At 35.2% G+C, this 26,288-nt stretch overlaps 6 protein-coding genes across 17 annotated transcripts; 4 read left to right on the top strand and 2 right to left on the bottom strand.

The window, feature by feature from the left end:
- Position 1: 1 nt before the first annotated feature.
- LOC143214567 (prohormone-4) lies at positions 2-2,615 on the bottom strand. The gene is made up of 4 exons (XM_076435781.1): positions 2,483-2,615; positions 855-992; positions 427-579; positions 2-195 (listed from the first exon to the last, which is right to left on the bottom strand). The coding sequence occupies exons 1-4, from the start codon at positions 2,613-2,615 to the stop codon at positions 2-4; spliced, it is 618 nt and encodes a 205-aa protein (XP_076291896.1).
- Vps50 (vacuolar protein sorting 50) lies at positions 1,334-13,265 on the top strand. Of its 4 annotated transcripts, XM_076434843.1 has the most exons (11): positions 1,334-3,323; positions 4,171-4,321; positions 4,679-4,891; positions 5,111-5,626; positions 5,704-6,386; positions 6,510-6,888; positions 6,985-7,275; positions 7,384-7,854; positions 7,921-8,042; positions 8,140-8,329; positions 8,419-13,265. In XM_076434843.1, the coding sequence occupies exons 3-11, from the start codon at positions 4,847-4,849 to the stop codon at positions 8,527-8,529; spliced, it is 2,808 nt and encodes a 935-aa protein (XP_076290958.1). In that variant the 5' UTR covers positions 1,334-3,323; positions 4,171-4,321; positions 4,679-4,846; the 3' UTR covers positions 8,530-13,265. The 4 variants fall into 4 exon arrangements, with proteins under 4 accessions (XP_076290958.1, XP_076290957.1, XP_076290955.1 ...); XM_076434842.1 differs by lacking the exon at positions 4,171-4,321; XM_076434840.1 differs by having other exon boundaries at positions 1,334-4,321.
- On the bottom strand, positions 9,697-15,231 carry Arf51f (ADP-ribosylation factor 6). Of its 5 annotated transcripts, XM_076434875.1 has the most exons (6): positions 14,981-15,231; positions 14,256-14,367; positions 14,031-14,134; positions 13,754-13,952; positions 13,554-13,696; positions 9,697-10,637 (listed from the first exon to the last, which is right to left on the bottom strand). In XM_076434875.1, exons 2-5 carry the CDS (start codon positions 14,335-14,337, stop codon positions 13,554-13,556), a joined length of 528 nt encoding a protein of 175 aa, XP_076290990.1. In that variant the 5' UTR covers positions 14,338-14,367; positions 14,981-15,231; the 3' UTR covers positions 9,697-10,637. The 5 variants fall into 5 exon arrangements, with proteins under 5 accessions (XP_076290990.1, XP_076290991.1, XP_076290988.1 ...); XM_076434876.1 differs by lacking the exon at positions 9,697-10,637 and having other exon boundaries at positions 12,067-13,696; positions 14,243-14,367; positions 14,981-15,230; XM_076434873.1 differs by lacking the exon at positions 9,697-10,637 and having other exon boundaries at positions 12,067-13,696; positions 14,981-15,229.
- A 1,367-nt stretch (positions 15,232-16,598) lies between these two features.
- On the top strand, positions 16,599-19,456 carry Mmy (UDP-N-acetylglucosamine pyrophosphorylase mmy). 3 transcript variants are annotated; one of them, XM_076434853.1, is made up of 4 exons: positions 16,599-16,883; positions 17,149-18,235; positions 18,312-18,708; positions 18,785-19,456. In XM_076434853.1, the coding sequence occupies exons 2-4, from the start codon at positions 17,757-17,759 to the stop codon at positions 19,319-19,321; spliced, it is 1,413 nt and encodes a 470-aa protein (XP_076290968.1). In that variant the 5' UTR covers positions 16,599-16,883; positions 17,149-17,756; the 3' UTR covers positions 19,322-19,456. The 3 variants fall into 3 exon arrangements, with proteins under 3 accessions (XP_076290968.1, XP_076290967.1, XP_076290966.1); XM_076434852.1 differs by having other exon boundaries at positions 16,599-17,017; XM_076434851.1 differs by having other exon boundaries at positions 16,599-17,090.
- Positions 19,457-20,104: 648 nt separating this feature from the next.
- On the top strand, positions 20,105-22,374 carry LOC143214154 (uncharacterized). Of its 2 annotated transcripts, none has more exons than XM_076434848.1 (3): positions 20,105-20,265; positions 20,396-20,676; positions 20,784-22,374. In XM_076434848.1, exons 2-3 carry the CDS (start codon positions 20,483-20,485, stop codon positions 22,372-22,374), a joined length of 1,785 nt encoding a protein of 594 aa, XP_076290963.1. In that variant the 5' UTR covers positions 20,105-20,265; positions 20,396-20,482. The 2 variants fall into 2 exon arrangements, with proteins under 2 accessions (XP_076290963.1, XP_076290964.1); XM_076434849.1 differs by having other exon boundaries at positions 20,106-20,265; positions 20,402-20,676.
- Positions 22,375-22,532: 158 nt separating this feature from the next.
- LOC143214156 (mitochondrial import inner membrane translocase subunit TIM44) lies at positions 22,533-25,872 on the top strand. Of its 2 annotated transcripts, none has more exons than XM_076434856.1 (7): positions 22,533-22,674; positions 23,224-23,388; positions 23,452-23,697; positions 23,770-23,974; positions 24,076-24,224; positions 24,301-24,664; positions 24,743-25,872. In XM_076434856.1, exons 1-7 carry the CDS (start codon positions 22,672-22,674, stop codon positions 24,988-24,990), a joined length of 1,380 nt encoding a protein of 459 aa, XP_076290971.1. In that variant the 5' UTR covers positions 22,533-22,671; the 3' UTR covers positions 24,991-25,872. The 2 variants fall into 2 exon arrangements, with proteins under 2 accessions (XP_076290971.1, XP_076290969.1); XM_076434854.1 differs by lacking the exon at positions 22,533-22,674 and adding an exon at positions 22,723-23,002.
- The last annotated feature ends 416 nt before the right edge of the window (positions 25,873-26,288 follow it).

Here is a 26,288-nt window from a genome sequence, read left to right as displayed (position 1 = left end):
TTCAGTCGAGAAACCCGGTCTTGACCAATTTCTCCAGAAAGAACTTTACGTCTCCCAGCTCCGAGTCCTTGATCCCGATAGACTTTAACATACCCATGTCTCCGTTCTCCACCGCCACGAACACGCCACGCAAATATTCCAAGTCGGCTCGCATCAGATGCAAGGCAGCGCCAAAATCTTCGATCGATTGAGATTCTATGATACAAACAGATCTATTAAAACCAGTCTTGTGTTCGTCGAACGAAACGAGTTCTCGATATGATGTTGATTATATCAGCACCGAGTGCTAGTGAAGCGCGATCACGGAAGGTGAGAATTATCGGTTTATTTATTCCGGCAAAGTTTTCCAGCCGAGATTTTCCTCGGCTGTGATTTGTTGTACGCGAAAACAACAGAAACGAATTAAGAAGACGAGATCCAGCTTACCGGATAGCGCTATGGCTACCGCGTCCACTCCGCCTAGATGTTTCAAGGCTTCCCGCGCTTTGGTCCCGAACAATTTCTCCAGGTAATTAGGTCCATGACTTGCCAAAAGTGATTGCAGGAAACTGGCAGTTTCCTCTACCGGTGGTCTCTTTGCTGAAACGCGCAATCAAACGTCCGTTTCAACGTTGAATTTTCTCGAAGCTCGAATATTCTAACGAAATGTATAAGCACAGACACAGACTACGATTCCAGTGATAGCGCTCAAGCTCGAGTCAGCCTTCACGTCCTCTCTTTTCGCTACCTTGTAGATATCTTTATCTCACTCCTTATCTCATTTTAGCAAACAACCCCGAACGCGATGTTTCGTGGGTTACGTTCAAGTATTCAAAGTGATTGAAGCGACCTAAGCGATTCAAGAGGGTAATTACCAGCTGTGCAGAGTCGAGAGTCCTCGTCGTATCCGTTCTGGCAATCCGGAGCTCCATCGCAAAGGTATTGAATGGAGATGCAAGAACCATCTCCGGGACACTTGAATGGCTCGTACGGGCGACAAGATGCTGTATCCCCTGTGACACGATGCACACACGTTCGTACAGTATCGTATACAAGCGCATCCATACAGAGGCGGAAAATTATTAAAAAAAAGAGCAACTTTTATATCCATAACCTATATACGGTGTCTCAAAAACATACTTCCTTCAAAGGGTGATTCCCAAGGTGATTTTAAGTAACCTTTTCCTTTGCGAAAATGTTCTCCGCAGCTTTGTTAAAGAGTTATTAACGAAAAACGCAGGCGAATCGCAGCGCGGCTACAGCGGACGGAGTCCGGCTCGGCCAATGGCAACGCTGCGCTTAGTGCGCTATTGCCGTACTCGGATTGGTCCGTGTTTTTCGTTAATAACTCCTGAAAGATACCGCGGAGAACATTTTCGCAAAGGAAAAAGTTACTTGAAATGACCTCGGGAATCAGTCTTTTCAAGTACAGTATGTTCAGGATACCCTATATGTTGGGACGTGTGCGTGTAGTGTTTGCACATACATATCTACATCGTACATACATACAACATTGCAAGGGAATAAAAGGCAAGCTTATGCGACACGAATACACGCGAGCTAACAATAAGTGGCAATGCCCAAGTTAGCATCCACGGATGGCGGTTATTAGTGGTCGGGTGATCGGGCTGTCGGGCTGTCGGGCAGCGTGACTGATATTGACCGAGCAATATTAAAGGGCGGGAGAGTGCGATCTTTTACACGCGACATTGGTGTCGTGTTTTCCTAAGTGCTATCACCTAATCGACGTCAACTCAATTGGCCAGTTTGCGTTCGTTGTTCGTTCGTCTTTTGTTCGTCTCGTTACGAGTGCTGACTATTGTCAAGGATTTTGTCAAAGAAACACGAGCAAACGCTGAACGAAAGTTGACTCGTTGTTATAAAACCCGTAGCCGCCATTGTTTATCGGTTCGAAGAATTTGCCTTTTATCCGACAATTAAGTTAAGATTGCTTTCGAACCGATTGAACGTCGAGAATCAAGAAGAGGTTACGCGCGTTCGCGAAACATACAACGTTCCGATGATTACAACGAATAAACCGCAACGTTACACCAATAGACAGCCTATCACGAAGACGAATCGTGACACGCCGAGCGAGACCACGTGTATCTAAATTACCACTTAAACGACGTTACCTACCATCACCACAACAAATTGTTCGACGATTACAATGTATTGTACACATACGATATGCAACGTAACACGGGCAAGAGTTGCGCGCTAATCGATTTTCTGACCGATTGACCGATTGACCGACCGACCGACCGACCGACCGACCAACCAACCGACCGATAATGTCCTTTCGAATTGTGTCGAACAATTCGAGGCACGGCCGGATGAATGTTCGAATGAATCTCGATTTCGATCTGAATCTCGATCTCAGTCTCGATCTCGATGTCGATCTGATTTCGAATTGGCTCGCGGCGGGATTTATTTTTACGCGTTCCCGTACGTCGTACGATTTCTGTGTACGCGGTTTATTCGATTTACTGGATTTACTTACCACCACTACGCTTGGAGTTGTAATGATCGTAAAATCGACTCAGGTCGATTGCCATGACGGCACGAGGAAAAACAAGGCAAGTGCTCAGGGCGAGGCTAAGCGCAACCACGCTGATACAGAACCTTTGAACCATTCTCAGCCGGTGGACGGTTCGCTATACTTTGCTATATATCGAGGTAGTGCAAGTCAGCCCGCGTTTGTCGGCCAACGGCACACGGAAATGCGATACGGACGGACTACACTCTACGAGGCGACGCGTTATTTCGCAAACCTCTGAATATTTTTTCGAACGTTTCCAATTCCGAGACCGTGTGTCGTTTCGAGTATCACACTATATGTTTCCTTTTGGTTTTTTCTCGTTTCACAGCCACCCACCGTCTATCTCTGTTTGACTCCGAGTGGCTGGTGCGTGACACGGGACGCGGGATGCACGAGCCCTGCGAACGCGAACACACCTGCGCGTAGATACGCGATACGCGAGATACATACCCACGCCAAGTACCACAAATACGTATTACTAACCCCCACTCTCTCCCCTTCTCTTTCTTTCCCTCGCGTATAGCGCGAGTAGCGCGACCTAACCCAGACCGTGGGGATGGTGCGAACACGCGCAGAATCTCGCTCGGCCAATCATCTTGCAGGACTCGAAGGGTACGACCAACTGCTACCTGAAAGATCGAACGTACTGCCCTGGACACCCACGCAACCCTTCTCTGTCGAGTCGCATCGATTTCAACCCTCCCGTACTCGTGCGAAACTTTTGTCGATCGTAATGCTGCGTTTACGTCGCGACAGGAATACACGGGCAGAATAACTAGGCGTGCGCTACCCTTGGGATCAGGTATAATGCGTTCCACGGAATTTCGAGGAATTCCCTTTTAATCGAATTAACCGGTGACCTCGAACCCCTCCTTCGCATCGCGAACGTGTTTCTTTCACCCCGACCCTTTCCCTTATCCGCTCGCCGCTACCCGCTACCCTCTACGCCCTACGGTTACGGTACAATATGTACAATACAAAAAAAAGTGTACGGTTTCAGGTAAATAGAAAATCAAAAATCGAAAGTATTTTCAACTTTTATTTTCCTACTTGTTCGTTTTCCTCTTTTCAAGGGAGAGTGTATAACGTCACCAGCCACGAATATAATTTTAAGCATGAAATTGTAGAGCAATTTTTAAGCGGTAGTTATAAATATATATATATACGTATTGATAATGCAAAATGACTGATATGAAAAGTTTGATTCGTATTGCCAAATTTCATGACTCAAAATATTGAACGTAACTCGCGCAGAGAGCAACCTAGTATTATCTACAAGCATCATGTTCTTTTGTTAAACATCGATTATTATAGTACATTGCAGTTCACTATATCTGTACATATATGTACGCGTACCGTCAATCGCATGTACACACACAATCGGTTTTGTGATCGACATATTGCTCGATACTGTTTGTTGCAATGTTATGTAATAATAGAATGAGCAACCCCTAATTGCAATAAGATCGAACAAGAGTCCAAACGTGCTGCATGCATCATCTGCATCCTATGAAAAATTTGAAGAAATAGGAGTTGTGATTATAGAATTTCGAATTCAGAAGGATCCTCGAGGTATTTACTCTTGTTCGATTAAAAAGAAAAAAAGTATGCTAACGTGTTTCATAAACGCTAGATTCGTTTATTGAAAGGTCTGGGTTAGGTTTATCGTTAAGCGACCGAGGAACGTTTTATTAAAGAATTTCATAAAGCACGATGTAGAAGAACAAAAATCCAACATAAAACGCGTTACGCAGTATATGTATATGCATATGTGCATGGATCGTGAGGTCCAGAATATACGTAAGTATGTATGTATTTATATTGGATTATACATATACATTTATATATTGGATATACGTATACGCACATACGCGCGCGCGCGGTGTCTATGTGTGCATTTCTTTATACATAAATAAATTTATACACACATTGGTACCGATTACCTTCGTCATTCTTACATTTATTCGTTATTAATTACAAATATTTCAACGAAATCTAAAAATGTAACATATGATACGCATTATGTATATATAGATACGAACCTGAACTTTCGCCATACATATATATATATATTACATATACGATATACACCATAACCTGAGAAAAATATTGACATATATATATTTAGCTACTTACATGTTTATTTGATGTGCGTAGCGTTTAGACGAGCTCTCCATAGTATCGGGATGAAGCGTTTTCTACCATTTAAATAATTGGTAGAAAATAATGCCAGTGTCACCTGTCATATCTTCGTTGACAGAAACGACAAGGAATCAAGGAAATAGATGAAAATGTATTGGTCAGAGTTTTGAACGAACCAACAGTATGGAGGATCTAAAATTTAAATTCTTTGGTCTCATTAATAAGCAGGTAAGAGGATGAACGTTCAGTTGAAAATTCTACGATTTAACGTTGCCAGATAGATTCGTGAATGCTGTGAATGCAATTCTGTGTTTTTATTCTACTCGAACGTTTTAGGTTATGTTGTACGCGTCAACTGTTGTATTGAATAGGTTTAGTCCTAAAAGAACGCTTTGGCATATTTTATATAACATTTATATATGTTTTTTTTTGTCGAACGTTGTTCAGAACGTAGCCAAGGTTCCGCTTATGGGATTACATTCGGATCTGCTCAATCCCCCAGAGTCACAGAAATTGGAGGATATACAATTGGAAGCTGATCAATCGACGGAAAGCGAACCTGTCCCTGACGAAGATATATTAGAGTCTATAGAAGATATTTATTTTAACGAGGATCAGAATTTTGATTCTTGTAGACACGAATTAGAAAAATTACCAAAAGTATTGCAATCCAAAGAGATCGAGAAGAGTTACAAGAAGTTAAAACAGCAACATCAGGTCGTATCGAAGAAAGTTCTGCAACTGATTTTGAAGAAACAGAATACCTGTAAGAAAGAGTTTGAGAAAATTTTATCGATACAAGAACAATTACAAGATGTGTTGGAAATCTGTAAAATGGGAAGAGCCGACTTACAATTGGCGGAGAAACAATTTACAACAGCCAGTTTAGGAATATTAGCCAATTATCAGAAACGACAGATTGTAGAAGAACTGCTGAACAACTTGAACACTATAAAAACATTGGTTAGTTTTCCTAGTTTTGTACTAACTTTTATCAATTACAATAAAAATGTAATTGTAATCGATATAATATTTTGCAGCAACGTACAGGAGATCGACTGCAGGAACTGCTGAATGAAAAGAATTATCCTAGGGCAATTTCATTGCTCTTAGAATGCCAGAGCGCCGCTCAGACGTATAAACATTTTCATTGTATCGCGGCTTTACATGGAAAATTACAGGATATATTGGAACAAGCGGAAGAAGCATTGGATGTTACGCTTTCAAAAATGTGTACACAATTCGACGTAGAAACCTATACGTCTGTACAAGAGGCTTATGCTCTATTAGGAAAAACTCAATCCGCAATGGACCAACTGCATATGCATTTTACCGCTGCGATTCACAATACCGCTTTTTCGACTGTCCATTCGTACGCGGGCGGAGATACAAAGAGACAGTACAAACAACTTTGCCAATCGGTACCTCGAGAAAAATGTATCACCTGTTTAACAGAACTATGTAAATCCTTGTGGACAATATTGAGCTCCTACTATTTGGTTGTAAATTGGCATAATAAGCAACAGAACAAAGTTAAGTTTGACTCTGACGTTACAGATTTAGAGGAAACTTTTAGCAAAGAATATGTAAAATGTAAATTAGGAACCAGTATGATTCGCATATGGCACGACGTCGAAATGAAAATATCAATATTTTTAATGAACGCTGACTTGACTTACATTAAATTCGAACAGTTTGTTCGAGTTTTAGGTATAGTTAATAGGTAAGATATACAATATGTATATAGATTTGATTTCGTTCGATAATCGTCGGAGATTTCACTTGAATTATGTCGATAGTGGATGGAAGATCAAAGACACGTGTAATCATGAAAATCTACTTTTAGATTAATGGAGATTGGAGAAGAGCTGTGTGGTTTCAAGTCAGAAAATTTACAAGAATCTATAAGGAAACAATCGTTGTCATACTTCTCTCACTATCATGCGTCGAGGCTGGACGAACTTATAATGTTTTTAGAAAACGATGGATGGGAATTGTGTCCTGTCAAGTCGAACTTCGTAGCAACGCAGTTACAGGAATTCAAAAGCTTAAAACCGGCGCTGAATATCTGTAAAATATGGAACAGTTTAGATAACTCGAACGTTAGCGAGAACGACAATCTGTTGGGCATAGAAAGGGTGCAGAAATTTTTGGAAGGAGGCGTGTCTCCGTTTTCCATAAGCCTGGATGACACTATGGATGAAGATATTTTACTGAACAGTGAGGTATGATTGTTTTTTCTCTAATGCTTTACGACACTAATATACATACACGCATACGTATGGAAAACAATATGTAATTTAATGTAATGTAATACATAGGAAAATCCAACCGCGTACTTTTCCGACGAATCCGATGACGACATCCCGGACGAATTGAAGCACGAATACGTCGACGATTCAGATTACGTTAAGATAAATAAGAGAAAATGTAAACTGAAACAATTGGGTCCTATGATTACGAATACCACTCTGAATATATTACGTGTTTGTGTAAAATATTTACAGATGTCTAGACTCCTACGTTCAATCGCAGTTACCGTTATACAAAGTATGATACAATTTTATGAGCTGTGTTTTTACACGGTACACTTGTTTTTCGCTTCGGATCTGGTAAGTTGATTATTTTCTAACATCCTCGGTGTTTCACCGCTAGTTAATGTACCACGGTCCACGGACTAACTTAACCGACTAAAGTTAAGTAACTGAATTTTTTTTCAGGTGATAAGTAGCGATTCGTTGTATACACCTAAGTTAAAATCATCGTTGGCAAGAATTAAAGAAGATCTAATCATTTGCGAGAATAATACCGAGGATAACGTTAAAATAAATTCTCATAAAGTACGGCAACCGCAACTCTCCTCCATCATAAACTTGACACAACCGGAGAAACTATATGGTTTGACCGAGCGTATAGTAGCAGTCGAATCGTTAATATTTTTAGGGCAACAGTACGAAGATTTGAAACCGTATTTAGAACATCTTATACCATCTAGCCCTCAACGTGGATTTCTTCATCGATTTTATATGCAAACGATAGCATCGACGATGGACTTGAGAAAGCCTGTGTACATGGCGGTAGTATCGCAGGCGCTGGATATGACAAACATTTTAAATTTAATGAATAAAGTTAATTGGGAGGTGGCAGGTGTAATGTCTCAACATAGCAGTTATATCGACGAATTACTTCAGGTATGTGTAAACGTAAACATGAAAGTAAATGTAGATATATATTACCGATATATATTCCACAAATAGGAAATATCCGTTCTAAGCGAAAGGCTAAAAAATATTGGAAGCTGTCTTCCTTTATCAAACGATGTTTACAATGCCGTCTGGGAAAACGTTGCCCACCTTATAACCCACACTTTGGTAGAAGGGTATGTGATTATTCATAGATTTTCTATCAGATATAATTCCATAGAATTCCATAATCTTCTGTTTACTTTCGTTATGTTACATTTACGTTCGTCACAGTTTTTCTAGTGCCAAAAAGTGTTCAAACGGAGGAAGAGGATTGATGATACTGGATTTCACGCAACTGAAATCAAAGTTCGAGACTTTAACATCTCTGAGACCAATGCCACACAGAGAATACGTTGAATTGTACATTACAGCTTACTATCTTCCAGAGGAAACCTTGGAAGAGTGGATAAAAGAGCACAAGGTAATTTGCAGACTTCGTTCGGGATGCACAATTACATGAATGAATACTTTTCAAATCAGTTGTACCATTCTGATCTTTCTTTTTTACAGGAATATTCTGGCAAGCATTTGATCGGATTAATTTGCTCGGCTTGTCAAAAGAACAAGAAAACTCAGCAACGATTAATAGGTTTAATAGAAGAACAACGACCTGGTAGATAGCATCAAGCTATCCATTACAATATATATCAAGATTGCGTCGAAATAGGGATTGTCTGAAAGATGAATTCTTACGACGAAAATACTCGCGATCGATACGAGTCTTTCCTTTATTTTTTTCTTTTTATCTTACTTTTTTTTATTACTTACAATTAGATCTGCTAGCTGAATTGAAATGTCTAAGATTTTTTTTAGAGTTCGGTATAAATTTTGTACTCAGTTTCTAAAAACAAATTTTCTGTGCAAATAGTCAAGGATAAGAAAGGTTGAGAAACGTATTATATCGTTGAAAAACCTGAGCCGAGTCAGCACTAATTTAATTTTCATGACAATTACTTTTTTTTTCAACTCGAAACTTGGGTCCATTAACAATGACCTATGACAGATCTGTTGAAAATTAGTTCTGTGAAATCGAAGAAAAATGTGATAAAAACACAAATTCGAAATTCTGATATTGCGAGATAAATATAGTATTAATGTGTAAGTACTGTCAGTAACTGAACGGAATCTCATATCGGAATGTATAACTATAATTGAATTCGTACGATACCGTTATGTATAAACAAATTAATACAATCATGTATTTTTCACTCTGTATAATAGAAGAGGTATACAATTTATCACAGTATTAACGTGACTTTTGAGTAAAATACATATATGAGCACCTTTAAATTGTTAAACTATTCGTTAACAAGAATTCTGTCGTTCGACAAAAATAGTTTGGGCGTGAACCCGATTTTTTGTCGATGTATTTTATTTCGAAGAATCTTGTCACGTAAAGTATGGTTCAAAGTAATTTTTCAAATAACAAAACAAGATGATTCCAAAATACGCAACAATACTTCAAAATATTTATCTCAACAGACGCCTAAACATTAGAACTGGTCAAAGATATTGAATTCCACAGTACAACTTGACAATTAAAAAATCCTCAATTTTCACTCATGTTATATTTTTGTTTCAGTGCATAGATTCATTTTCTAGAATGTTGCTACGTATTTTGTGAAACACACTGTACATAATACCATGTATCATTTTTTGTAACAGCTGCGATCCTGACGAATTTGGAAACTATTATGATTGGAATTTGTAGATCGAATGAAAACCATAGTCTATTATTCCTGTATTTCTATGATCGTCTCCGTTTCAAGTTAAGTACAAAATATTAATTGGATATCTGCGAGAATTTTGTAATATATTTTTAAAAAAGATTTATAAATATCAAGTGCAATTACAAATATTTTGTTCGAATACATTGTTCCGCATTTTTCGCGAACACGCTCTTATAATTTAAAGGTGTCCTTATTATACAAATTAATAATAGTAATAATAATAATAATATTAGTAATAATAATCATAATAATAACATACAAGTACATATATTTTCTTCAGGTTCACCGGTTTCAAATTTTGTAAAGATTATCGTTATTTGTCTCATATTATTAACTGTAGTATTACACTTATTGTATATTTTACTTGTACTAAAAACCAAAAAATTCTATTGCACCTATAGTAGCTACTCGCAAAAATATTTTAATGTTAACGCGCGTTTGTGGCGAGTTACACGCTCGTATTCTTTTTAGTTAACAACTTTATATATCTGGAAAATTTATATAAAATAATGATGTTTAGATTTATATTATATTTCATACGCGTGTGTAATTATCTCTCGTCAAGCGTTGCAACTAATTACAAGAGAACAGCTGTTTTTTTCATATGTAAAACAGTACTTTCTAACTATGCATCATTATTGTATAATACGACTAAATAAATCTTCTGTTTCCTACTTTGGGACATCGGTGCATGGAGAATTCTCTGGCTAATAGTAGAGATCAACATTTTCCAATATTGAACTTCAAAGATCGTTATCATTAATCAAGTAAAATTTGTTGATGAGAATACACTTACCCTCTCTAAGCCTATGTGCTTTTTCTCTTTTGAAAGATTAAATTATGTATACAACAGGTCTTGTATAGTTTCCGACCACTTCTCATAGAACGAGAAACAACAGTCCATCGAGTAATCGTTACTAAATGCTGATAATTTATTTGAAAACCGATTCGTTTCCCGACTCCAAAGCGTTTATATCAAGCCTTGCAATGCAATGTCTCCTGTTGAAATGAATACTTTCAAAATATGGAGGATACATATGATACCACTAGAACAATAAATATGATACCAAATGCTTACTTTGACAATAAATACGTTCGCCAATGTTACATATTAATATTATGTTAAGTTGTAGGATGTAATAACAATTATGAAATTTGTATGCGCCTATACTCTTCCTTTTTGTTTCTTTTCTTTTAGTACACTCAATAGTTTGACTATAAATGCTTTTGTTATTTCATACCGAAGAGAATGAATAAATATATTGCTATTACAAGAAATTCATCTTCTCACTCTAATGAAAATTATTGAGATAACTGCTACGAAGAATTCATTGTTTGCTCTTACAAAAATCTTACATATAATCAGACTGCAAAATTCCCTTACAAATTGTATTTCCGCCAACTTAACACTAAACCTACCATCACCGGTCAAAATGACCGGTTGCAGATTTTTTATTTTACGATTATTGATATAATAAAAATAATTTCATAAGAAATGATTGTATAAATATCTTTAGTGGAGCACATATTACAATAGGAGCTGCACAAAATCTAAATAAAATCAATCTTTTGTCATTTTTATAAGGGAACATATACCAGTTACTTTTAAGGCTCGGTAGGTTTAGTGTTAATTATGTGAACAATATGACTAACAAATATTTTTGCTTTCAATGAGAATTTAGTAATTCTTGGTAACAGCTATATCAAATACAAAGAAGTATTTTCCAGTATAGAATAACATATTATTACACATTTATATTGTTATTTTAATAAGAAAAAAATGATACCCGTTGAAAATTACATATTTTATGCATACTTTACATTTAATTTCGTTAATGTCAGATGTAAAACAATTACAAGTATCTGGTTCGTTCGAATGAAGTTTATTGCCAAAATCTCTGTTGACCATTTCGTATAACTGAATAAGTATTTTTTTTTTAACAACTAGTCTTCAACAAAACTACTCCTGCTACAAATATTTTGTTCGTTTTGCTTATAATTAAAAGGAACGAAGAAAATGACATGAATTTCTTTCGTATGAACACAAAATTGATGGTAATGATAAGCATGTATACCCATAGAGCACTGTTCAGTACTAGTGAACGTGTACTAACAATTAGTATGTTACTGCTTTTCCGAAGCCTGTCCATGGCCATAAATATCCGTTAATTAGTTTTCATTGGTCGCAAGACGAATATTATTATTATTATTATTATTATTATAATTCTGACGAATCGTTGCGAATGCCAGGTTGTACTGGCCCGCTAGCCGTGACAATCGGCTCTTCAAAAGCCGGTTCTTCTTATCACGTGTACCATCAAGAATGACACATCTACTCTGCCGTAATTCTGATACCGATTATTTTCTTTGAAATCGAGTTTATCGAAATATTTACTGTGATAATACCAAGTTACCCGCATTCATCGGCAGTATTTTATTCGAATTGTATCAGTATGAGATATTAATTGGTACGGATGCCAAGAACAAGAATTCGGCAAACTCATATATATCCGTATACCATTACTCATATTTTATATAAAGTAATACAATCTGTTAAAATCCTAATGCCTTAATATAATCGTGGAATGCAAATTAAAATATTAATATAGCAATTCATTTAAAGAGTAACACACCGCCGTCACTCGGCTTTTAATGATATTCTGTTATGCAAGTATGAAGCTCGTAAAAAATGGAATTTGAATGTCGACGAAGTTCTCCTTTTTTGTAGAATTAATTAGAATCGATAAATATTACGTTTATCATCTTATTCTACGGATTACTATTTAAAAAAAGAAACGAGACTCGTAGCAAACATGTACCGATTCTTTCCTTCAAGACCTAATCCTAATTCTGCATTATTTAATTACTTAAATGGTAAAAAATATTGGCAAATTTAATGCTGTTACAATCGTAACATTGTTCTTCATTTCCTTCTATCTTCCTTTTTCTGTTTTGAGCTTGTAATAATAACAGATTAGAACTGTCGTATCGTATTAGATCTTGCGGCTTATGTTTTGTGCGTACAGAACAACCTCGCCACTCACGCGCGCGTGTGTGTGTGTGTGTTTCTAGATGCATTATAATACAATTTAATCAAACACGGAGATGAAATATGTACGAAAACATATAAACAAGTTTGAAAATGAAAGCCGTCCGATATGCGTTCAGATATGACAGAATTGGAAGACAATCACAATAAAAGAGTTACAAGTGAAATCATAGACATACTCTGATGCATCTGGATAGTAACGAAGTTTTATCAATGAGTATTACTCTGGTGTTATGTCGAACCATTCATGTAAGTCTTTCGAACGTTTACTTACATATATCGATGAGATTATACGTATGATATTACAAGATGGACTACGTAGCATCAACGATAACCAATCAAATACCAATTTCTAGCATAAAAATTTGAAGCGATCATTACGTACACTTCGTAAACGATCATTTTGAATTGCAAAGATATTTTCCTTTTCTTTAAATGCATCCCTTAATACCGCAAACGGCACAGAACTTTTTGTATTCCCTTACAATTAGTAACATAATGCGATACGCACGCGCATATACATACATTTAAATTATGATAAAATGATGAACATGTTAACTTAATATTGTAGTAACTATTTTCATGGACTTCAGTAAACAGTTAGTAACAAAGTCTTTTATAATATCTTTTGGTACTTTGATAAATTTCTATTTATATAGCATTAATATTACTGAAACGCACCATTCGATATCGATGGTTGTCTTATATTTGCAATTGTATGGTTAAAGTGATCTCTTTTCTCTTATGGATCTTAACGATCATTGTCAGTTGCATTACAGAGCCTCTACATGATAAATAAAAAGTGAAAAGACAAAGCAAACGTACATTCTTGGTATGCGGCTAATCGATGAAAAATAAATATTTACTCATAATTTATGATTACTGGTCAACCATGTAAGACCTTCGTAAAGCCCATCCCCTGTTGTGGCACACGACGGTTGAACATACCAATTCCTGTCTCGTATCCTAGTTAAACCCAACTTCTCCTGTATTTCGTGCGGTTTCATTGCTAGAAATTATAACAGAAATAATACTTATACTTGGTGTAACGAATAACAATGCTTACCATCAGGAAGATCTTGCTTATTTGCAAAAATTAAAATTATAGCATCTCGCATTTCTCTATCATTTATAATTCGATGAAGTTCTTGACGTGCTTCATCAATTCGATCTCTATCGGCACAGTCTACTACAAAAATAAGTCCCTGTGTTCCTGTGTAGTAATGACGCCACAGTGGACGTATTTTATCTTGACCACCAACGTCCTAAACAAAAATCTGTGCCTTATAACAAATGGTATCTATAGAACTGCTATTGTATAAAATACATTAGATGTTGCTTACCCAAACATTGAACTTAACGTTCTTATAGGTAACTGTTTCTACATTGAATCCTACAGTTGGTATAGTTGTTACAGACTGTCCTAATTTAAGTTTATATAATATCGCTAATATATTATTAAGAAAATAACACTCTGACGCAAAATGTAATATCACTTTTACTAAAATTTCTGATCTGTTCTTAATAAATCCTATACACACAAATAAAAGAATACATATAAAGGATACTAGTTTTCCCAGCAGCATCCAATCCTAACATAAGAATTCGCATTTCCTTGTTGCCAAAGATTTTTGACAACAATTTTCCCATCTTGCCAGCTGCTTCTCAAGCACCTGGCACCTAAGTTAAACAAATTTCAGCATTAAATAAAACCTTTCTCGAAAACATCATAGTACCTGAAAGACATGTCAAGAATCTATATACATAGTCTTATTTTGAAACTACACGAGTATACTATACGACAATGTTTAGAGATCTTAACAGTACTGTATTGAGATCAAAAGCAAACAATATAGTGAAAATACAAAATTCTACAAATCTTAACCTCTATGTTAATTTTGATATCTTGACATAAGAATAACATTTTAACGATTAATACAACTTTGAAATATCCCTCCAACTCAAGGACATTTCTCCTAACCTATAACGAACGTATATAACATACGGAAATAAGTAAATATCAAGGAAACAATAGGACAGAAAATAAATTTGTAATATAATCGTAAAATATATAGACAGATGTATGGTTAACGATTTCATGAATTTAGAGTATTTTAGAGGAGAGAAAAGAATGGTCTGTGAAATAATACCGAATAGTCGTCGCGATAAATACAGCAATCGGTCGTGTAACTTGCATGACAATTGATGACGAATATTTTTTTTTTAAAGAAATCCTACGTGTCAGCAATACGCCGGAGGTGTGTAATAAGAAGTGGCCGTATATGTAACTCACCGAAATACATTTACGACGGGCGAGTACTGTATCATGAACGTGTAAACATATCACACCGCTACACGTAACTTATTATTACAGCCGTAGTATTGCCGCGGCATCGTAAGAAATGTTATTTAGCCACGTACAACATGATGTCTCTTCGTAAGTCACAGGCAAACACGCGTGTAACTTAAACGAAATATGTATTGAGATCACGTCTGCATGTTGCATTGAGCTCTAACAGAGAATTTTCGAGAGCGCCACCGTATGTCGCGATCTATTACTAACCCTTAATTGGCGATATGTTTTGCGTCAAACTCAGTCAAACTATAGCGGCACAACTAATTTTATTTACATACACACCTGGCTGTCTTAAAAAACGCTCGCAAAACTTTGTCAGCGTATCGCATAATGTCAAATGCAATAAAAAACGAAAGGTATATCTTGTACAATTAAAAATTTTTATGATAACGTAAGTTTATCAATTTTCTCTTTCATCGTAAGTTATCGCAGACACTCAAACAGCACATGATTCATGATACGGCACGACGAGCAACATATTGAAAAATACATATTACTAGACAACGGATCTTTATGCAAAATAAAAACTTTCTATTTACAAATTGGAGTGAAATACAAGTTTATTTTCTTTGAAAATTATGTAACAGTATTTTTTAATTCTTTTAATATTTTTACTGTTTTAAATTATACCTACTCATTTTTGTCATAAATGCATAAAATCCGCTGTCTATATATTACATGTATATGTATATATATATATATATATATATATATATATATATATATATATGTATATATATATGTATATATATATATGTATGCGGTATACTTGCATGTATATATATACTTATATAATTAACGTAATATATATGATACATCTCATCTAATATGTATATCGTATATACATATGATCCTATTTAAGTTTTTGAGCACATACATGAACGCAATGTTTATATTGCACGTTGTCGTATTATGACCATCAGTTATGACCGATCATTTTCTTTCTATATATTCCACATATATTCGATATGCAATGTACATTGTAGTATAGCTTTTTGCTGCTTTTTGTATTGTATGCACTCCAGGCAGCCGACCGTGCAATATAAGAAGTAAGCGAAACAATTCTCGTGTCCTGATTGGCTGACAATTCACTGCTGCGACAGTGCTGCTTCCTTGTCCGGAGATAAAGAGGGATAGAATGTAGCGAGCAAAAGACATAACCAGCCCTTGGCCCTTGGCCCTTACGCGCAGATACACTTGTAAATAGAAATAAAGTTCGATGAAAGGGTACGGGAGAGAGAGGGACACACACACATGTACTTACTATATTAAACAATTATTCTCAATTGCATTTTTCTTTAACTATATTTAAACACTTTTTTTAACTATTTCGTACTCATTTGTATTTCGGTGAACAAACAATCAGTCGAGCGAAGAAGTAATTGAAGACTGGAATTAAAAAGGACTGTGTCATTTTTTCAAAAATTGTATTTTCAATGCAGTTATGAAGTTATTTCACAATGAAATAATTATTTCAAGACTGAAAGTTCCCTGACGATTGGTTACAACGTTACAACCATGTTACAACGTTACAACATGGTTACAACTTTGAAGTGCTTTGAAGTTGGTTACAAGACTGGATAAAAGACGATCTTACAAGTTTTAAATACATGAATTTTCCTCGGAATATTCATTATGGCACTTATATATAACCTTTTTTAATTCCAGTCTCCGATTCTTTTTTTATAAAATTGTATAAAGTACATATTTCTGTTGTCAATGAGATAAATGTTCGTATGTACCAATTAATAAATGGAATGTCTACGATTTCGATGTAAAATTCTGGTTTGATTTCGGTAACGAAATACCGATGGATTAACATTTTTGACAGTGTCGCACGGTAAATGTCACGCTGTCGAACATTTTTCGTTTTGCATAAATAGGCGGAATGTGGAATGCAAGGACATCTTTCTTCGCAACCTTTCACTTTTCATTCCCAAGCATTGTCGATGAATTGAGATTGTTCTCGTAACGGTATTAAATAATTCACAATCGTTTCAATTATTTGAATCATATATATATTTAATACTCTCTGATATTTATTTAGGTAGGTGATCATAGAAACCGGCAATAAGAAACGTTGTAAATAACTGTATTAATTTTAGGTTGTACGATAAAGGTTACGGTCTCGATAACTTGCATCGAATTCGAACGATATTTACGTCGTGAAACGAATAGAATCCGTTATGTGCCAATTGTGCCATGCATAACGCATATGTCAACGACGCGCGATCGTAACCGTAAACCATAACAGACATAACAATATAACAGCAAAATGTGCTGGAAAGGAGACAGAGAATCGATGGAGGAGTTGGAAGGGCGAGAGGGGTTAATAAGAAAAATCGTATTGTATCAACGTGCTACGTGGAATAGTGAAAGTGAAAGTGATGTTACCCCGATCTACCTATGAGATGGGATAGGTTATCAGTCTGGATTTTTGGACACAGAACACTTATTCTGTGGCCTCAACGAGACACCTGTTGCTCGACGCGTTTTAGGCACACCTACGAGTTGGGATATGTTGCCGGCCTCGACGAGATACCTGTTGCTCGACACGTAAGCACACTCTCTTCGATGTACCGTTACAAAACCGTAACGCTGACACGTACCGTGAATCTCGCTGATAACGTTCCTGATAACGGTATTACGATAAGTTGACACATAGCTGAAAACGTGGTGCCGGTTAGTGTCAAACTGAGAAACAAACGCGACCATGGAGGCTTTACGGAGAAAGCTCGCCGATTTTGGCCAAGAACATCTGTTACAATTTTGGGACCAATTGTCAGAGCAGGAGAGAGATGAACTTCGCCAGGACATAATGGAATTGAATTTTCCAGAAGTGACCGACTGTTATGACAGAGCTATGCGCGTTTTCTCTTCGGTGCAAAGTGGTACGCTGGACGACAAGGTGACACCTATTCCTAAGGAGAGGATAGGCTCTGTCAAGACGACCGACAAAAACCAACTGAAAATATATGAGAAATTGGGCCTACAAGACATTGCGAATGGTAAGGTAGCGGTATTATTGATGGCAGGGGGTCAAGGTACTCGATTGGGAGTTTCTTATCCCAAGGGTATGTACAATGTTGGATTACCATCTGGTAAAACACTGTTCCAACTACAAGCCGAAAGAATCCTTCGTTTAGAAGATATAGCTGAGGCGGAATGTGGAAAACGAGGAGAGATTACTTGGTATTTATAAAAGAATATGTTTATCATATAATGTAAATAGGTTTTTGGTGGGTTAATAATCGTTCTCTCTTGTCAGGTATATATTAACCAGCGAAGCCACTCACAATGTTACCATTGATTTCCTGCGTGAACATAATTACTTTAACTTAAAAGTGGAAAATGTGAAGGCCTTCAAACAAGGCATGATGCCGTGTTTTACCTTCGAAGGAAAAATCATTTTGAGCGAAAAGCACAAAATCTCTAAAGCTCCAGATGGTAATGGTGGACTGTACCGAGCTTTAAAGACGCAAGGAATATTGGACGATATGGTACAACGTGGTATACACAGTGTTCACGCTCATTCTGTAGATAACATTCTGATAAAAGTGGCTGATCCAATTTTCTTGGGATATTGTATATCGTCATCTATAGATTGCGGAGTGAAGGTGGTAGAAAAATCGTCGCCAAGTGAAGCAGTAGGAGTTGTGTGCAAAGTATGTTGATAGTTGCTGTAATTGTTTACTGAGTACTATCGATAAAGACATTCTTTATATATTATTGTTATCACAGGTGAATGATACGTATCAGGTCGTCGAGTACAGTGAAATTTCAAAAGAAACAGCTGAATTACGTTATGAAAACGGAGAGTTGGTTTATAACACTGCAAACGTTTGTAACCACTACTTTACAGTAGATTTTCTTTCTGCAGTTAGTAATAACTATGAAAAGGAGATGCAGGTGCATATTGCCAAAAAGAAAATTCCGTATGTAGATGCAAATGGACAGGCACAAATTCCTACCACCCCGAATGGTATTAAAATAGAAAAATTCGTGTTTGACGTGTTTCAATTTGCAAAAGAAGTAGCAGTTTGGATGGGCGTTCGCCAGGAAGACTTTAGTCCTCTTAAAAATGCCGATTCGAGTGGTCAAGATTGCCCAAGCACTGCGCGCAACGATGTACTCGAACTTCATAAAAAGTGGCTGCTAAATGCAGGAGCAATAAGCGTAACGAACGATGTAGAAGTATCTCCCTTATTGTCTTATGCAGGAGAAAACTTGAGCCACATTAAAGGTCAACCCCTTGAAGGTCCTATCATTCTGGAGTAGTACAACCAGATATCGTGTAAAATTTTTATAACGATGACAACAGTACATATTTTTATATACAATTATAAGTCTACAATCCATAGAATGGATATATTACTTAGCTTTTTGTTATTTAATAATAAAATGTAGACATTATACATTTTTCATGATCCTACCTACAGGAACTTTGTCCCAGTAATATATGTATATAAAAGCAAGAATAAAATAAATTAATTTTTAAGCATAAAGTAAATTACTCGTAGTATTTTTAATTAGATCATAAATAACTGTATTGTATCTGTATAAGCGTATATATATATATATATATATACACAGTCGGCCAATAGACAGTTGGCGCGCCATGACTACTGTGCCAACTCGCGTCTAGGTCGCGCTCTGATTGGTCCGTGTTTTTCGTTAATAACTCCTAAACAAAGCCGCAAATAACATTTTTGCAAAGGAAAATATTACTTCAAATGATCTCAGGAACCTCCCATTTCCGGCTGTTGAAGGAATTTTGGGACACCCTGTATATTATATTTAATTTCTCGAACAAAATGCGTTTATTATATAAATTAAATCTTCTAAACATCTATCAAAATTTTCTACTACAGGGAACTCTTATAATATAATAGTTATAATAGTAAAAAAAGAGATTACCTTACAAACGATCTTCACTGATCTGTCTATATATTCTTCTGTCATTTGATTTCAGGAAGTACCGCCAGAGAGAATATTCCTCTCGCGGTACTTATTTAGTTCTCTAGCATTCACTAGCATTTCTCTAGTCGATAAGTATAACAGCGCCATCTAAAATTAGACAGTGAAACTGATTCAACAGCTGATTTTGTCGTAAATGATAGTATGAATGTGGTTACTACAGGTTACTAACATTCGTTATTTATTATAGAAATAATGAATTGAAAACGCCGCTGTACACGACAGTTGAATTACAATAATTGTTTGTAAGTATACATTATAAAAATACACAGAGTCACACATTTTTATCACGTTGTTTATAATACACACATGAATATGAAAACAACAGTACCTAATGCTTTATAATATTATTAGGAATTATGTATTGTAAATAAGTTACAGATTTAACTTTTTAAATGACCTGGAAAAGTGTCATACAAAGTACTTAATAAAAACGTGGAAACAGAAGAAAATTAGCTCAGAATGAGCAGTGTTAGAACACTAGCTTTTCGGTTAATAAGGACGTATGCCTCGAAACCTTTTACCAAAGCTGCTGGCATTCGAGGAAAACATAAATTAGACTTACTAGATGAGCCAGAAGAAATCGACTATGAAGATGTAGATGCATACACGTCTGATTTTATGAACATCGCAGAATCGCACAAGATGCACGGAAGGTATATTTTCAAAATGATAAAAAACAATACATTTCATGCTGATATTTAAGTTTGTTTGGTTTATTTCATAATCTTTAATAATATGACAATTATTTATACATTACTAGAGAAATAGAAAAGTCCAAAGAGAAGCTGAAGCAACGTATTGTTAAAAGCAAATATTTTAAAGAAATGAAACCAAAGTTCTTGACATTCATGGAAAAGGATCAAATACAGAAATTGCATGAAAGCGATCCAGTGGAATGGACACCGGAAACATTGAGCAAGAGTTTTCCAGCCTTACCTGAAACCATCAGAAGTGTTTTAAAAGCAAAATGGACACCTAAATCGATAGATAGAATTATTAAATTCGATACTGAAGTTGTGAACAATTGGAAGAATTTCAAAAGTGGTAGATTAGTGGTAAACCCAATCTTACATGAACATTTAATGAAATTCAAAAATAGAAAAATTGTTTTACCCAATAGAGAGGACTTAAGTAAAACGTTAGTACCGCCAAAAATTGAATTTCAAAAACCAAGAAGTACAATGTTTTCAAACATTTTAGTGAAAACTGTGAAGGAAAAACAACCTGTTCACGACCAGAAATTAATTTCTTCCAAAAGCGAAACAAATATGAATAAACAAACATTTTTTACTATAAACAAGGACGACTTGGAAAAATCTATGGTACAGGTAAACAACTCTGACTATAAGAAAACCTATAAACGGAAGCCAGATGGAAAGATACTATCTTTCAACGAATTCATGAAATTAGAGTTGGAAGAATTGTACAAGAAATCCCCAGAAGAAGGCATAACATTATTGCAGACGTATAGGAAATACGTAGAATCTGCTAATTTAGAAGCTGTAAAATCTGAGGAATCTATTAACTTAGAGGCTGTAAAATCTGAGGAATCTACTAATTTAGAAGTTGTAAAATCTGAGGAATCTACTAACTCTATGAAACAAGTAAATAAAGAAAATATAACACCAACAGAAAGTTTGTCAACAGTTCACGACCAGAAATTAATTTCTTTCAAAAGCGAAATAAATATGAATAAACAAACATTTTTTACTATAAACAAGGACGACTTGGAAAATTCTATGGTACAGGTAAACAACTCTGACTATAAGAAAACCTATAAATGGAAGCCAGATGGAAAAATACTATCTTTCAACGAATTCATGAAATTAGAGTTGAAAGAATTGTACAAGAAATCCCCAGAAGAAGGCAGAACATTATTGCAGACGTATAGAAAATACGTAGAATCTGCTAATTTAGAAGTTGTAAAATCTGAGGAATCTACTAATTTGGAGGCTGTAAAATCTGAGGAATCTACTAATTTGGAGGCAGTAAAATCTGAGGAATCTACTAATTTAGAAGTTGTAAAATCTGAGGAAGCTACTAACTCTATGAAACAAGTAAATAAAGAAAATATAACATCAACAGAAAGTTTGTCAACAGAGTATGTACCAGTAGTTGAGGAAAATGAAACTCAAGCTAAAGTAGTAAGCGCGTTAAATAGAGAACGCGGTAGTGGCCTAGATACGTATGTAAAAGATAGGAAAACAGATATAGATACAAAATTCGAATACACGAAACCTATAAAAATTCCTAAAAACGTATGGAAACAAGGTATGACGTACAGAGTAAAGGATTGCTATTATGACGACGATGGAGAATTTCTGTATAGAGTACCAGGATTGAGATTGTAACTTACATAATTTCGAAGTACTGTGTTCCACATTTGAGCTATACATATGAAGTAAATAATTTTAATGAAAAAGCAAATAAAAATACATTCTGTTATGAATTTATACAAATTATATTTTTTATTTATGTTTGTATATATGAAAATAAAATGTTTCACTGCTCGTGTTATGTATTTATGCGTGTGTGCGTGCGCACGTGCGTGTATGCGTGTTATAATTTTTGTCGACAGATGTCCTTCCTAAAGCAGTAGAATATTTTATGAAGATTTTTGATGCCGTCACAGATAAATCAATCGTAAAATGGTAAATGATTTAAATTGCTAACTGAACATTTACTTGTTGATCGTGTAGAAATAAAAATTAAATATACTTGTTCACAGCCATCTCAGTGAAACATAGATTCAATATCTTCTTGCATATAAACCGGTCATTTTTTCATGCGCTGCACGAGGTTATGTTCTTTTGTACAACATTACATATGCACACACAGTTCTTTCTTATGTCATTACATCATATTATTCAAAGATTTCGTAATAGACAAATTTTATTTTATTTTTTCTTCTTTAATTTTTTTGAGATGTATTAACCGAACAAGCAGTCACGAATTCAGAGAATGTACTATCGGTTAATGGTAATAATAATGTGCACTTATGCTTTGTACCTACAAGGATTAATATTTTGTCATGAATATGTATTATTGAGAAACAATAGTAGAAAATTGTATTGAAATCGACAGACTATTATCTGCTTCGTTGAAATAAAAAGATCATGAATATAGCGAAACAAAAATTGTGTAACATATGTAATTAAGTTGAGGGAAAAGACATGTTCGAACAGCAGTATTCTTTCTAGTTTCAGAACCTTGCAATGTGTAGGGCCAATCTGATTGGTGCCACACGTTCGGCACAATCTACCAAAAAGTTTGGAAATGGTTCTGTGGATAACATGGTCGTACGTAGTTACAATGCATTATTACAGTCGCAGTTATCTCAAACCACAGATTCTCAAGATTTATCGGTGAGTTTGATTTTGAGCAATGCTGAATAAATAATTACAGATGACTAATGGTTATTTCTCTAGGTTCGGTTATATTCTAATCCTGCGCGAAGGCCTAGCTTCTTTTCTCAATTCCTTGACAATATCAAGCAGGAAATGCAAAAGAATAAGGAAATGAAAGAATCCTTAAAGAAATTTAGAGAGGAAGCAGAAAAGCTCGAGCAATCGGAAGCATTACGGTCGGCAAGGCAAAAATTTCAAGCAGTTGAATCTGAAGCCACTAAAGGTTCAGAAGCTCTAAAAGAAAAGCTAGATTCTTTGAAAGGAAAGGTGTGGATCCAATTGTTTTTTTTTCTTTATTTGTACGAATTGTTTAATCGTTGTTTAAATTTTTCTATTTAGGTACAAGAAGTTCTCGAGGAAGCGAGTAAAACGGAATTGGGTAAAAAAGCTGGACAATTGGGCGAAGAAATATCAAAGTCGGCTAAAGGAGCAGCAGAAACTATCACCGAAAAGAGTCAAGCTTTAGGAAAAACGAGCGCATTCCAAACAATATCACAAACTGCAGAAGCTGTGAGAGAAGAACTGGATCATCAAGGAATGCATGGTATTTAACAAATGTATTTAATCTTAACATGAATCGAATACATAAACATAAACGGGTAATAAGTACTTTTTCTTATTAGATAATTTTAATGATAATTGCAGGTAGAGTTTATGCTCCACCTAAAAAATTAAGGAAAAGAAAAGATATTTTAAACATTGAACAGGACAAATGCGTTGCACCAAACGAGGAAGCTATGGGAGTTGAATTGCATAAAGATTCAAAATTTCATCAGTCGTGGCAAAACTTTAAGGTATGCATTTTGAAGTATTAAACATTGAATAACATATTCTTATAGTACTCTTATTGGACAATTCTATTTTTTGAAGGATAAAAATCCATATGTGAATAAAGTATTGGATTGGAAGATAAAATATGAAGAATCAGATAATCCTGTTATTCGTGCTTCCAGACTATTGACAGAGAAAGTTACAGATATAATGGGTGGACTGTTTCAAAAAACAGAACTTTCAGAGACATTAACAGAAATTTGTAAATTGGACCCAAATTTTGACAGAGTGCAATTCTTGAAAGATTGCGAAACTGATATTATACCAAATATTCTCGAAGCTATGATACAGGGGAATCTTGAAATTTTAAAAGATTGGTGTCACGAAGCTCCATACAACATAATAGCCCAACCTTTGAAGCAGGCAGAAAAATTAGGATATCATTTAGATAGCAAAATCCTAGGTACGCTTTCTTATTTCAAGAAACTTCTCTCGTTCTTTTTCTGCAATATTACTACATGTAAAATTTGCTTAATTTCAGATATAAATAACATAGATCTAATCATGGGTAAAGTAATGGAACAAGGACCAGTTTTATTAATTAGCTTTCAGTGCCAACAGATTATGTGCGTGAGAGATGGCAAGAACAAAGTTGTAGAAGGTGATCCCGAAAAAGTAATGCGTGTCAACTATGTTTGGGTATTATGTCGTGATCCTACGGAACTTAATCCAAAAGCTGCATGGCGTTTACTTGATCTGAGTGCCACTAGTTCAGAGCAATTCGTATAGTGTACAACTATCGCGTGGACCTAGTTAAAACTTTAAACAATTCACACGAATACAAGTGACTGGAGAATAACTGAACAATTGTTGCATGTTTCTTTATTGGTTTCAGTTGGATTATATTAAAGCTATCTAGGATCGCTAGGTAGGACAATGTACACATTAATCCATTCGGTCGGATGGATCAATTTTTTTATTTAGTTATATAAATTTTATAAAGATAGCGAATTGGTTTGATCGGTACATGCAAACAGAGATGGAAAGTAATTAGTAATGTATCATAAACATGTACTGAAAAAGAAAAAGTAATCGACCACTTATTTAATGTATTTAAATAGTATTTTCATTTCTAGTTGCGTTACAGTTACAAAATGTACATTGCCATTTAGGATCGTTTCTAAAGTTCTGATAGTTCTTGTACGCTAGAACAACCAATCGATTATTTATCAATGTAATTCGATATTTTAATACATTATGCGTTTAGCGGTCTAATTAACGCATACAAGCACTGAAAATTTCAGTACGATTCTTCCTGTACATATATATTATAAATCTTGTTACTAAAATGTTAAGGAATAGACTATGTAATAATTTACATAAAGTGTCAAATATTGCTTTCACCGTTAATTTTTAAAGGAGAATCCTCAATGAGGTGGACTATTTGCAAAGATTTTACGATTAACAAAGTTCTATGTTAAGCATTAAAAGTTGAATGACAGAATGTATTATGTGTAAGTGTACATACACGCAAGTTCATGTTACAATGTTAGACTGTACAGTACCTATAGGTAAAGCTTAACAAAAATCATCAATTATTTTTTAAAGATTGTAATATATACAACAAAATTATTCGTCTTTGAGCTACACAATAAAGAATCTTAATATAAAACTTTAAATAATCCCTTGTCTCTGGTTTGTTCGTTGTATGCATTGGTTACGAGATATTGTTGTATAATTTTAATTGTCGTCATTTTGAATTTAATTAAAATTGACAAAACAAAGTATATACGTATATCAGTTTCAACTGTATAAGATAATTAGAAGAGGAAAAAAATTTCTACATAAATAAGTAGGTGGCCCCTGTTTCATGCAACTGATGTAGAAATTTTTTATTTTGCATAAAGATTCGCAGTCTACTATTTAATAAGAAAGGATTTATTTTGATTCGAAATTATTTGGAATTGCAGAAGAGGATGTCGATGATGGTTTTGATCGTAAAAATGTGGATTATATATGTAGATGGAACGTGGTACAACATGAGTATATGAGTATGAGTAACGTGAGTTTTTGTCGAGTAAGTCAGC

This window comes from Lasioglossum baleicum, chromosome 12 (assembly GCF_051020765.1).
Source record: "Lasioglossum baleicum chromosome 12, iyLasBale1, whole genome shotgun sequence".
Lineage (NCBI taxonomy): Eukaryota > Metazoa > Arthropoda > Insecta > Hymenoptera > Halictidae > Lasioglossum > Lasioglossum baleicum.
This window is presented reverse-complemented; position numbering and strand designations above follow the sequence as displayed.